The sequence below is a fragment of the Epinephelus fuscoguttatus genome, linkage group LG22 (genome assembly GCF_011397635.1).
Source record: "Epinephelus fuscoguttatus linkage group LG22, E.fuscoguttatus.final_Chr_v1".
Taxonomy (NCBI): domain Eukaryota; kingdom Metazoa; phylum Chordata; class Actinopteri; order Perciformes; family Serranidae; genus Epinephelus; species Epinephelus fuscoguttatus.
The window spans coordinates 4601236-4614822 of NC_064773.1; the positions used below are offsets into that span (position 1 = coordinate 4601236).

The 13587-nt window shown below is 40.7% G+C and overlaps 1 protein-coding gene across 4 annotated transcripts in view; it reads left to right on the top strand.

Moving 5' to 3' along the window:
• The window catches only part of abcc9 (ATP-binding cassette, sub-family C (CFTR/MRP), member 9), a 107474-nt gene that overhangs the window by 60400 nt on the left and 33487 nt on the right, over positions 1 to 13587 (top strand). For all 4 annotated transcript variants that reach the window (XR_007448452.1, XM_049567216.1, XM_049567217.1 and 1 more), the window contains 10 exons: positions 1713 to 1814; positions 4009 to 4093; positions 4793 to 4873; positions 7278 to 7415; positions 7501 to 7626; positions 7773 to 7872; positions 8068 to 8141; positions 8289 to 8534; positions 10932 to 11086; positions 13237 to 13306. Coding sequence is in view for 3 of the 4 variants with exons in the window: in XM_049567216.1 (XP_049423173.1) it covers positions 1713 to 1814; positions 4009 to 4093; positions 4793 to 4873; positions 7278 to 7415; positions 7501 to 7626; positions 7773 to 7872; positions 8068 to 8141; positions 8289 to 8534; positions 10932 to 11086; positions 13237 to 13306 (1177 nt within the window). In the remaining variant the exon portion in view is untranslated. The remainder of the gene's footprint in view (positions 1 to 1712; positions 1815 to 4008; positions 4094 to 4792; positions 4874 to 7277; positions 7416 to 7500; positions 7627 to 7772; positions 7873 to 8067; positions 8142 to 8288; positions 8535 to 10931; positions 11087 to 13236; positions 13307 to 13587) is intronic.

Genomic DNA, 13587 nt, shown 5'->3' on the forward strand with positions numbered 1-13587 from the left:
GTGTGTGTTCAGGAACAACTGCATCAGCCTTCAGAGTTTATTATCTTCTGCTCATTGTGTTGCTCTCCTGCCATTGAGATGATTATTATTGGTTTGCGCCGTTAATGCTGGGAGTCACTGCACTAACCCAAACATGCTCTGCTTATATACAAAAGATGTTTTCTTCTACACATTTAGACAGATGCATACACACCCACACGTGTGTGTCTTTAGTCATTCATGACCATCACATAAGTGTTGTTATTTCATAAGGCTATAGATATATAAATAAATGATGAAAGCAGGTATTTTTATATAATAATACACTTCACACTCAGAGAATATGTTTTCAGCAGTGTCTGAATTTTTCCTCTCTGTTTTTCCTCTGCAATATTTGGGACAGTACAGCTGTAAAATAATGTTTATAGATTTTATTGTCTGCTCCACACTTGTGTTATATATTTCCATATGTTTGTAATAATGAGCTCAAATGCGCAACAGTCCTTTAATAGTAATGTCAACAAGCTGTATTAAGTGTTTCTTATGTAAGTGACAAAACAAACTGTAAAAAAAAGTTTGCATGAAGTTTAAATTTTACATATCAGAGTTATTTTAGAGACAAAATCTGTTTTGTCTCTGCTCTCTTGAAGCTCTCTTCATTTTTCAGTGTTAGAGCTAAAAATCTGAACAGACCAGACTCCCAGCAAAGTGCTACAGTTGTTGTCGTATTGTTGCTCTTGTTGATGTTTTTATTTATGTTTGTGTTGCTGTAGCTGGTATTATTGTTGATTTGGTTGTTTTTGTTGGTGGTGGTGATTTGCAGCTCATCATTAACCCGATCCATGATCCATCTTTGTTCATCATTTCTGACCAAAATATTTTTCGCCTTGTGGTGGAGTTTGACATAATCCTCCCTCCCGTCCTCTTTTTTTTATGTGTGGGTGTCGCATTTATGAAGCTGGTTAGAACAGGAGTACTGATCTGATTACAGATTTCCTCCTGCGCAGTTTTCAAGCAGGAGACGGTAGTAGCCAGGAGCTGAAATGGCAATTGGTTTTATTTATTTATTTTTTACAGTTTGGTTCGTTGAAATTTTTGGGGCAAACATTAATCAGTGGTTCAGTGTCTCCATTTCAACACTCATTCCCAGTAAGTAAATATACGTTGCTTAATATCTCTATACATGAGAAACAAAGATAGTAATACTGATAATAAAAACTAAGTAATAAAATACATTAAAAAAAAAAAAAGAAATTATATCAAGAATGAATTAGTAATAATTATATAACTTATTGACATTAAGAAATAGATAAATTAAATAAAATAGAGAAATGGTCATAGGGATACAAAACCATAAGTAAAAGTTCATAAAAAATATATATAAATAAATAAAATTTGAAAACTAAATAGAAATACAATTTACGATACAAAAATAACAATGAAGGATAAGAGATAAAGTTAAAAATTTGCAGTTGGATTTATAAAAGCTATAGTGTGACACCTGAAATATTTTGGGATGGAATCTATGGGTAGAAATGTTGAAAGATAAAATTAAAGTAGTGAAAACATGTTGTACTTCACTTTAGCTACAATAAATGCTGTTTCAGTCAAGAAACGTCACTGGATGAAATCAGCTGTATGTCAGTCAGAACTCCTGCTCTACAAAGCTTTATGAATACACGACTTGCGGTTCTTACTTGTCTGTTTGCCTCTGTTTCCCATAATGCACTCAGCAAGAACAGATACTCTGTGGCCTACGCTACCCAGAAGTCCTGGCTGCTCAATGCTACAGTGGAGGAAAACATCACCTTCGGCAGCCCATTCAACAAACAGAGGTAAAAAATAAACAATTCAATTCAGTTTTCCCTCACCAGTCACTAGAGACCAACATATCTGCCTGAATGTAACTGCATTTTAAGTCCACACTGATGTGCAGCTATGTTTGCCAGGGTTTTTAGAGTTGAGCGAAGCAAATTAAAGACAAACTACAATGTTGGGTGATATCAAGAAGACATGCCTTCTGTGTTGGACCCAATGTTGCACATCTATTAAGGCTTTTCCCTTGGCACTTTTGAGTTTCAACTCAAACCATGTCACATTGATTTGCTTTTCCTTTACGGGTTTAAATGCAACGAGTTGAGCCGAGTCGCGACCACACGGACCATCTCCGGAGTCGGGTCAAAGCACGCCTGACTGCCTCCAAACGGGTTGCAATGGGCTTTGTCATCATTCAGGGACAATTCATTTACGTCTACTAGATCCATTTCGTCCTCCTGTCGCTGTTTGACAAGCAGTCAGAGGTAGATGATGAGCAAAATCCTAAAAACAATTCAAAAAATTCAGGAGGAAAACTGGATGGCTACCAATAAGTGTTGCACAGTGTGGTAGTAAACAGTCCTAAATTTGTTTCAAGTGACTATTGACATAAAAATAATAGTTAGCATGTTAGCCGTTAGCCTAGATACAGCCGGGGCGCATAGTAGCGTCAGACATGTTAAAACGTAAGTGAACGGGCAACCTTCAAGTGCAAAGTTAGTCCACTAAACAAGCTTTTTTTCCACAAAGACCGCCTCATATCGTTAGGATAAATGTCAGAGAACATATAGAAAACCACATGTAAACGTGTTGTCTTACCTTACCGGTGTGCTGCCATGTTTGTTTACCATTTAGCGCTGCCTTCCAAAGCGCGGCCGAAATATCGCGAGAACAAGCAGCGATCTCATACCGTGCCTGAAATCTCGCGAGAACAAGCAGCAACAGCTGGAAGGCAGAACCTAGCTCTGGAGATTGGTGGTGTACCTGTGAATGCTGTGCCCCAGTGCCCACAGAAGAGGAATGCCTCTGTTGCAAGGAATGGGACCGGTTGCAGCCTTATTTTCAAGGTCTGGATGTGACCGAGGACGAGACACCTCCACCTGGAGTAGTATCCAGCTGGGCTTTATCTAGAGCTCGCAAGATTTCAGGCACGGTATGAGATCGCTGCTTGTTCTCGTGATATTTCGGCTGCGCTTTGAAAAGCAGAGCTAAATGGTAAACAAACATGGCAGCACACCGGTAAGTAGGGCTGCCACGATTAGTCAACTAATCGATGCTTAATCGACTATTAAAATAATCGGTGACTATTTTAGTAGTCGTCTAATTGGTTTGAGTCATTTTTCATAGAAAAGAACTATAAAAGTCCCCCAAAATATTCTTACCGCAGCTTCTTATGTTCAGATATTGGCAGCTTTACACACTCTCCCGTGACAGTGAACTAAAACCCTTTGGTGTGAGTATGAAACAAGACATTAGATGACGTAATTTTTGTGGTTTGGGCGAGACAGACCGACATTTTTCAACATTTTAACACATTTTTCGATAAAATGATTAGTCGACTAATTGAAGAAATAATCGACAGATTAGTCGACAGTGAAAATAGTCGTTAGTGGCAGCCCTACCGGTAAGGTAAGACAACACGTTTACATGTGGTTTTCTATATGTTCTCTGACATTTATCCTAACGATATGAGGCGGTCTTTGTGGAAAAAAGCTTGTTTAGTGGACTAACTTTGCACTTGAAGGTTGCCCGTTCACTTACGTTTTAACAGGTCTGACGCTACTATGCGCCCCGGCTGTATCTAGGCTAATGGCTAACATGCTAACTATTATTTTTATGTCACTAGTCACTTGAAACAAATTTAGGACGATAGGAGACGGGTTGAAATAAACCAAAATTTCCCTTTAAGAGGGTTAAAATCATCACAAGTAAAGACACACCCACAAGAGGCTGTCCCTGTTGTATGCAGCGCTGGGTTGACATGACGAGTCAAACCAAGTCAAGGCAAGCCGGCATGTGTTTAGGAAAGGGTTAAAAGCTTCTGCAGACAGCTTGACAATGGTGTTAGTCCCATCCATGGCGCTGATTGAATCAATTGCTCTTTCAATCAAGAAACTGCAGTTCATGTCATGATGCCAGACCTGGACCAGGTGAGGAAGCAGGAAGACTTTGAGATTTTACTTACCCAATGATGGTGTCTTTTCTGTTTTTCAGGTACAAGGCCGTGATTGATGCCTGCTCTCTGCAGCCAGACATTGACCTGCTGCCTTTTGGAGATCAAACTGAGATTGGAGAGAGGGTACACACGTTTGATTTATGATTTCTACATGGTTAGGTTGAAAAAATTTAATTAGATATATCCTGTAAATCAATTTCGAGAAGTTAAGGCCCTGACACGCCAAGCCAACGGTCGGCCAGTGGTCAGTTTTTTTTCAGCATGTTGAATCGGTGTCAGGGATGGTGGAGCTTGTCGGTGAGAGAAATCCCTCTGATTGACAGTTCAGCTCAGTGCATTAGAAGAGAAACAGAAGTGAGGAAAGTAAACAAATTACTGAGGTCGAGAGGGTGTGAGATCTAAACAGATTTGTTAAAGAAGGTGAGATTACTTTTTTTTGGCACTGAGCTCTTCAGAAATGGTTTATGATGGTTTGGGGTATTATTCGCCAGCACATGGTGAATATCTTTTGTTCAGGTTGTGCTGTTAATGTGCCAACATGCTAACTAGCATCTTGAATCTGTCCTGCTGGTATGGAGAGTCATTTCCTCTCACACAGGCACAGAATGAACTGTGTCTTTGTGTGTGTTCAAGTGCAACTTTTTGGCCGTGACACAGGTGATGTGAGGTGACGCAAGAGTCGACCTTCGTTGCTGCTAGTTCTTTGATGTTGCTTTTATGCGTCTGGGCCTTCACTGTCTGTAAATAGTCTGCAAAAACAGGACTTGTAGGATCTTTAAGTGACATTCTTACATTTTTTTCCTCTGTGTTGCTGTGATTCAGGGCATCAACCTGAGTGGAGGTCAGAGACAGAGAATCTGTGTGGCCAGAGCTCTCTACCAGAACACCAACATTGTCTTCTTGGTGAGTTAATAAACCTCTTAAAAAATGTACGAAAAGATTGAATCTCCCTGTGTTAACACAGTCTGTTTATTTTTTCATTTCACATTGGAAAGAAATAATCTTGTGGGCAATTTTCTAATTTTCTATCACCCATTAATTAGTTTAACATCCAGCAGAAAGAAACACCCTAACAGTACAATTATTTTTTCATTGACTGTATGATACAACACATGGTGCATGTTGGCCTCTGGGACGAGGAGGTGTCTCACGTCTCTGCTCTGTTGTCATGTGTTTTTCTTTCTGAGTGGTTGCCTCATTTCCTGTTGCCACTGCAGCTTTAATTGGTTATCAAGCATACATTCCAATTTAAGAGCTCTGTGTTGTTCTTTTACACACTCATCACTGTGATGGATAATGAGGGGATGTTTGCTTTAAGCCCAGGCCTCTCGTATCTGATCTCAGGATTGAATTATGCATCATCGTACATCAGTTAATCACAACTAGAACTCCATTACCACTCTATAGCACCGACCCACCCAGGAAGATGGACATAGCTGAGGTATCGATGAATAAACGGTAAATAACAGACAATGTTTAGATCCACTTCAGGAGTTACTTCAAGCAATCAACACAGGTACCTGTTCAAAGTTTCTCAGGTCACCAGACTATCACAGAGCTGACACACTGAAGCCCTTTTTAAATAGGAATTGTGCAAATTTGCAGGAAAGCCCAATCAGTCTTCTTTCAGCATTGGCAGTATAAAAACAAAATCGGGGAGTGCGGAAAAATGCCGCCTACCTACTTTTGTTTAATGCGCCTTTTTTGGGGCAATGGGGGGCGTGAGCAAGTAACAAAACGTGTAGCTCAGCGTGTGACGTAAACAGTGACGTGGGAGGGAAGCCGCGGCTGGTCAGTCCTTCGGCGATTCTCTCATAAGTCGGCCCGTCCTTCACCGTCCCCGTCATCTGATGGTTAATGGCCTCTTCGTTTGCGAGGACAAGGAGGGCGCGCAATTCCTTGTCTCCCCAGTTGCTCATCTTTACAGTGTCTGTCAGGTTTGTGTTTCCCTCTTGCTACTAGCTGCTTGCTAATTCCTGCTGTCAGCTGTTTCCTGTTTATCCACCGCCCGTGGCTCGCACATGTGGCGTCATCAGCAGCTCCTCCCACAAGTCTTCAACATCCCCTCCCGTGGCGGAAGGCTGCCTCGATCTGTTTAAACCATAAAGAGTTCGCCAATATGTCTACCCTACGAGGAGGAAAATTGGGCACCTCAGATCAACTCGCCAATCCGGCTCTGTGTGTCTAAACGCTCGCAGCTTGCCGGCAAAACGGCCCAACATTCACCGAAAATCTGGCAGTGTAAACGGGGCCTAAGGCCTAAGTCCTCTGAAAACGGAGACTTTTCGCACATGCGCATTACGGTTCCAGTCACTAGGCATGCAAAGTCGACCGTCACAACAACAATGCTGAGCTCTGTTTGTGCTGCTCACCCTGTTGATTTGAAGTGAAGTGTAGATCTGTTACTATAGCAACTCCACCTCGTCGTCCATCCAGACAAATTTATCTGTGCATGCTTTCGCCATTGTGTCTTCTTTGTTGTGGTTTGTAATCACCCCGTTGTAGAGGAAGACGCTTCAGTGCAGGCGCATGGCGTCATGCCGTGGTGTTGCTTTGCAAATTTACACTGCCACCCATTGGCCTGGCGTGCATACTGCAGCGTTTCCAGTAGATTTTGCGGCTCTGTGTGAACGAGAATCGTTTCAATAACATCGTCCTGTAAACGCTGAAGTTTTTTAAAATGCAAAGGACAGACTTTTCTGTTTTTAGAGAAACCGTTGTCATCTAAACAGGCCCTTAGAGACAGACAACCATTCACACTCACATTCACACCTACGGACAATTTAGAGTCACCAATTAACCTGCATGTCTTTGGACTGTGGGAGGGAGCCGGATAACCCTGAGAAAGCCTACAGCAATGTCTGGGCCACACTGCCTGTGTGAGCAGTGTTGCAGAACATCCAGAGAACAGAAGGCTTGCCTAATTTTTGCATGTGACACACAGGGTTTCAGGAAAAGACTGTACAGTTGTCTTTTTTTAAAGATTACTTTTCGGGCATTTTGCCTTTATTAGATAGGATAGTTAAGTTTTTTTCCCTCCTGCTGTGATGCAAAAGTGCTAACCACGGCGAGACAGAAACATTATGTGACAAAAGGTCTGAACATTTTTTACCAGTGTACACTCTTTATCTGTGTCAGTTTAGAGGATCTGTCCCAGCTAAGTCACAAACTGTGTGTCTACTCACTTTGAATCAAAACCTTCAGTACGACGATACACATATATCTGTACATCAGCATTTAGACAGCTCTTTACATGACAATTTACTTCTTGTCTCACATATGTCCGTCTCTGTCTCGTGTCTCGTAGGACGATCCCTTCTCAGCGCTGGACATCCACCTCAGTGATCACCTGATGCAGGAAGGAATCCTCAAGTTCCTGCAGGATGATAAACGGACTGTAGTCCTGGTCACCCACAAACTGCAGTACCTCATACACGCAGACTGGGTGAGATTTATTCTATGGAACATATACAGTGAGCAGTATTCATCTCAGTCAAGCCTTAACTTTTATTTTTGTGTGTGTTGTCCAGATAATAGCGATGAAGGACGGCTCTGTGCTGAGAGAGGGGACGCTGAAGGACATCCAGACTCATGACATCGAGCTTTACGATCACTGGAAGACCCTGATGAACAGACAAGACCACGGCCTGGAGAAGGTACAGTGACATGGCTTCAACCAACATATTGACATTAACCAAATATAAACACCAGCAGTCTACATTCATACCCACTCATGTTTCAACCTCTACAGTGTGAGTGTATTCAAAGCTTTATTCTGTCTCTGTTGTGTCTCTATGTGTAGGACGTACAGCAGGACAGTCAAACAACACTAGAGAGGAAAACACTGAGGAGAGCTTTCTACTCCAGAGAGGCCAAGAACCAAATCGACGACGAGGACGAAGGTAACAGATGAACCACTTCCTCTTTTAAAAGTCATTCTTTCAGGCTTGTTTCACGACCAACTCTTAAAATTAGTCATCGACATAATTGATAAGACATAACTTGTTAAAAAAAGAAGGATGAAGTAGAAAAGGTGTTTATATTGTGTCACGTTTGATTAAATTAAATGTCATATTCCTAACACCTGATTTTATCAGAGGAAGAAGAAGAGGAGGAAGATGACGACAACATGTCCACAATGACAAACAGAAGATCAAAGATCCCATGGAGGGTAAACCAAACACAAGTAGAGACTCAAATAATAAAGGGGAAAAGCAGACAAATTGATCAATCAATCATCTGCAGGATGTCTGTATCCAGAGCAGCTCTACCTCTAAACTAAACTTTGAATCTGTCTCTAATGACGTCATCTCCTCAGGTGTGTTGGTGTTACCTGTCCTCTGGTGGCTTCCTCATGGTCTTCCTGATGGTGTCCTCTAAACTTCTCAAACACTCTGTCATCGTTGCCATCGACTACTGGCTGGCCATCTGGACTTCCTCCAAAACCGATCAGGCTAATACAGGAACAGACGCGGCAAATGGAACCAGCCTGGCTGACAGTTTTAGTGGGAACGGCACGCTGCCCACGCCCACGCCCACGCCCACGCCTAACCTGGTGGATGAGGTAGAATATTTCTGACAATGGTTTTTAGATACAAGCTTTTTTTTTTAAACTTAACTTTTATGGGATTTTAATGGGGGATGCACCGATATGGATTAATTCAACCAATACCAAGAACCGATAATTTCACATTTTTGTTTTTAAATGAAGTGCAAACAAAGTAGTTTATTTACACCTGAGGGTGTAAAAAAGCGTGCTGCAGTTGTTGTTCTTCTTTTTCTCTGTGTTTATTGGTGACTCGCAAACTAAGTTTAAAGGTACATCTACCACCACTCACTGTGTTGTATGTGTAGATGCTGCCCTTGTTAAAGGGATAGTGCACCCAAAAATGAAAATTCAGCCATTATCTACTCACCCATATGCCGAGGGAGGCTCAGGTGAAGTTTTAGAGTCCTCACATCCCTTGCAGAGATCCAAGGGGAGAGGAGGTAGCAACACAACTCCACCTAATGGAGGCTGACGGCGCCCCAGATTCAAACGTCCAAAAACACATAATTGAAACCACAAAATATCTCCATACTGCTCGTCCATAGTGACATAGCTTGTGACGTCTGTAGCTTGTGCACAAGACCAGTAAAAGCATGTGAACAGTCTCAGAGCGCAGAGAGGCAGTCAGAGCTACAGGCTACAGTGAGGCTAAAAACAGAGTTCAAATGAGGTTTTTCCAAACAACTTTTTATGTCGGGGCTTCAGGACACTTGGATCACTACGGACGAGCAGTATGGAGATATTTTGTGGTTTCAATTATGTGTTTTTGGACATTTGAATCTGGGGCGCCGTCAGCCTCCATTAGGTGGAGTTGTGTTGCTACCCCCTCTCCCCTTGGATCTCCGCAAGTGATGTGAGGACTCTAAAACTTCACCTGAGCCTCCCTCGGCATATGGGTGAGTAGATAATGGCTGAATTTACATTTTTGGGTGCACTATCCCGTTAAGTCAATGAAAACAGTCCGGCCTCGTATTATCGGTGCTATTTATTGGCTATAATTTTAATTGTCAGGATAATGCACAATTATAAAAATATCCCATTATCCTGATATATATCGTACATCCGTTAATTCACATGCTTTACCTGCTCTAAATCTGCAGATAGATTTCTACGTGGGCACTCCCAGAAAAATAGCAGAGTTGCGTCTTACATATTTTAGAATTAATAACCTACATTTTATCACTATGCTGTTGTGTCACCTATTCAAATATTAAGATAAAATACAGAGTATGGATGTCCCGATACCAAAGGATCAGGACCAATCATTTTTTTACTGATCAGGATTATATCGCTTATATTGACCTTTATAGAGCCTGATTTAATCCTTTGTTTTGTGTCAGCTGTCACACGGGTGTTTCTACTCGCCAAGCTTTCAGGGTTGGAAATCAGCAGAAGATCCATGATACGATATTATCACGATACTTAAGTGGGATAAAATGTATTGTGATTTATTACCTTTTTTCAACAGTAAATTATGTCCCCGAGGGAAACCTTTGTCAACATCTGTTTATCTAATAAGATAAAGTTTCAGTTTGTTCATCTCATTTCAGCCATTTTTTTGCAGCAGCAAAATGTATGTAGTGGACTGTAAAAGCAATTGATCATATCATTCTAGTAGGCTACCTACATTTTAATTTGTATTTGTCATATTAATCATTTATGTAATAGAAACAATTGATACTTGGCACTGTGATGATATAAAAAAATATCACGATACTATGCTGTATTGATTTTGTCCCTGCTCCTAAATCTTACATGCACAGTAACATGGAGTGCAGCCTTCGTCAGCTCTCCTCCACGCCGTTGAGCTCCTGTGTGTGTGTAAGAGCAGGGCCTGAAGGCCACACGCTGTTACCGAAAAAACATTATGACACAGTTTATTCACATCATTTACCGACATTATAAGCACTCGTTTAATTTCAGCTCAGTGTGAGAGTCTCTTGTGTTTTGCTTCAAGCTATGACTCATAGTGTTTCACCACCCTGCTCAGGGATAAGACAGACGGCGGAGCAAAACTGACGATAACCACAACCACCATGCCACTGCAGTTGAATATTTCAATAATTATGTGTGGTTATCGGAAAATCCCACGGCACACCATTTGAGAACCACTGGTTTAATCCGTGTAAAAGGTGTTCAGACAACAAAAATAAACACTGTTCATTAAGGTATCTCAGATGAAGGCTGCACCAAATCAACATATACTAGAGACAACTCTCTTAAAGGGACAGAGAAATTCCCTCCAGTAGCAAGGGCCAAAAAATTACATTTTTAAACTTTTATACATACTGAAAATTACGGATTTGTAAGATTAAGTGTTGCCGTGTTTAAAAATATATACAAAGACAAACAGTATCACTTTTTTAAAACAATTAATCGCTGCTAAACACTATGCATCTATTTTACACACAGGCCGACTCCCACTATCTGCCGGTGTTTATCGTCCTGTGTGCGGCTGGAATCACGCTATGCCTCATCACCTCTCTCACTGTGGAGTTTCTGGGTCTGTCCGCAGCCACCAGCCTGCACCACAACCTGCTCAACAAGATCATCCACGCCCCCATCAGGTACCACCAACACCCAAAAACTGCAGTCCTCACTTTAAGAGCAAAAGAGGCTCTGTGTCGCCCCACATTGAGCTGTGGTGGGGTTAAATAATCGACACAGGTAACTTTAAAAAAGGATAAAAGACAGGAAAGAAGGACGTCAAACAAGAATCCTGTCTCCAAGGAAACACTTGTGAGTTTCCTCTAAGCTGTTGCACTTGACCTGGATTTCTGTGCTCATCCTCTGTCTCTCTGATAATGCTTTTTCTGTTGCTCTCGGTACGTAACCAAGGACAGAATCTACATCAGTGTGGTCTGTTTTTGTTTGTGCCCCCTCCTTTTTCTCTTGGAGGTTGGCAGGTCAGATAGCAGGTTATGTAACCTATTCTTATGCCTCCGCACTGGAGACAGTTGCGACTAGATGCATTATGTTTTTGGGTCATCCGTCTGTCCATCAGTCTCCGGAACATAATATCTTAAGAAAGTCTTGAGGGACTTTTTCCATATTTGGCACAAACACTCAGTTGGACTTAATAATGAACCGATGAGAATTTTGTCTCATTCTTGTGAGCAGCACGATATCTCAAGAACATTTTGAGGGATTTTCCTCAGATTTGGCACAAACATCCACTTAGACTGAAGGATAAAAGATTCAGTTACTGTGACCTCGCAAAACATTTTTTTGGCCATAACTTAAGAATTATTTTGCTAATTATGACAAAATATCACACAAATGTCTAATAAAATAATAAATAAATAAAATTGAATCAAATTTGGCACAAACATCTACTTTGAATTATGAATGAACTGATAAGAATTTGGTGGTCAAAGGTCACTGTGACCTCATCTGTCTCATTCTCGTGAGCACGACATCTCAGGAACACCTTGAGGGACTTTCCACAGATTTGGCACAAAGGTCTACTTTGAATCATGACTTAACTGATAAGAATTTGGTGGTCAAAGGTCGTGGTCACTGTGACCATGTCTGTCACATGCTCCTGAATGCAATATCTCAAGAACACCTTGAGGGATTTTCTTCAAATTTGGTATAACATGGACTCAGCAATGCACCCATTAACATTTGGTGGTTGAAGGTCATTTTGAGATTGCTAAAATGTAAAGTGCAATACAAATAAATGTATTATTAATTATGACAAAATTTCACACAGATGTCTAATAGAATAAAACAATCAAATTTGGCACAAACGTCTGCTTTGACTCACAGATAAATTGATTAGAATTTGGTGGCCAAAGGTCTGTCGCATGCTCCTGAATGCAATATCTCAAGAACACCTTGAGGGAATTTCTTTAAATTTGGTATAACGTGGACTCAGCAATGCACCGATTAACATTTGGTGGTTGAAGGTCAGTGTCACTGTGACCTTCTGTCTGTTTCATCTTGTAAACCTGATATCTCAAGAAGGCCTTGAGGCAGATTCCTTAGATTTTTTATTCAAAGGTCACCGTGACCCCACAAAACATGTTTTTGGCCATAACTCAAGAATTCGTATGCTAATTATGATAAAATTTCACATAAATATCTAATGGAAAATGAACATTGCTGTCACCCTGAACATCCTATTCTAACCCTTAAACTCTGTATGTAAGAAAATGAGCACATAGTCAAATATTCTCACTGAGCAGCCAAATCTGAGCAGAATTTGGCACAAACTTTCAGTTGGCCTCAGTGAAGAACTGATTAGATTTTAGTGGTCAAAGGTGAAAGGTCATGGTTGCTATGACCTTGCCTCTCAAGAACACCTTTAGGGATTTTTTTCAAATTTGGCACAAATGTCCACAGTAAGTCAAGGATTAACTAATTACAGTGTGGTGGTCAGAGGTCAAGGTCACTGTGACCTCATCTTTCTCATTCTTGTGAACATGATATCCCAAGAACACCTTTAGGGATTTTCCTCAGCTTTGGCACAAACATTCACTTGGACTCAGGAATGAACTGATTAGAATTTAGTGGACAAAGGTCACTGTGACCTAAAAAAAAAACATGTTTTTGGCCATGATAAGAATTTATATGGTAAAAATATTTTTATGGAAATATATTCACACAAATGTGTAAGAGGATATAACGATGTTTAAATGTCATAGCTGGAAAAAAAAAAACATCCAAAATGTGTGACTTAGGTATTTGATGTGTATATAACCTCTGTGCTCAGGTTCTTTGACATCACTCCCCTGGGACAGATCCTCAACAGATTCTCTGCGGACACCAACATCATAGACCAGGTGAGAAGATTATTTCATGGGTTTTATTTTGTTCTTATACATATATAATAATATATAATATGCTGTTATCTATAGACGACAGTGTGTTTCTTTTTGAAGTGGAGAAAAAGTGGAGTAAAGAGGCAACATCAAAAGATACATGTTCATTTTTACATTTTTAGTTTTACATTGTTTCTGTATTTGCAGCGTGTATGCTCTTAATGTGTCTGTATCTGTGGTATTTTTTGTATTTGTTTTGGATTTTTGTACATTTTTTGATTTGGCGTTATTTCTGAAGTGTT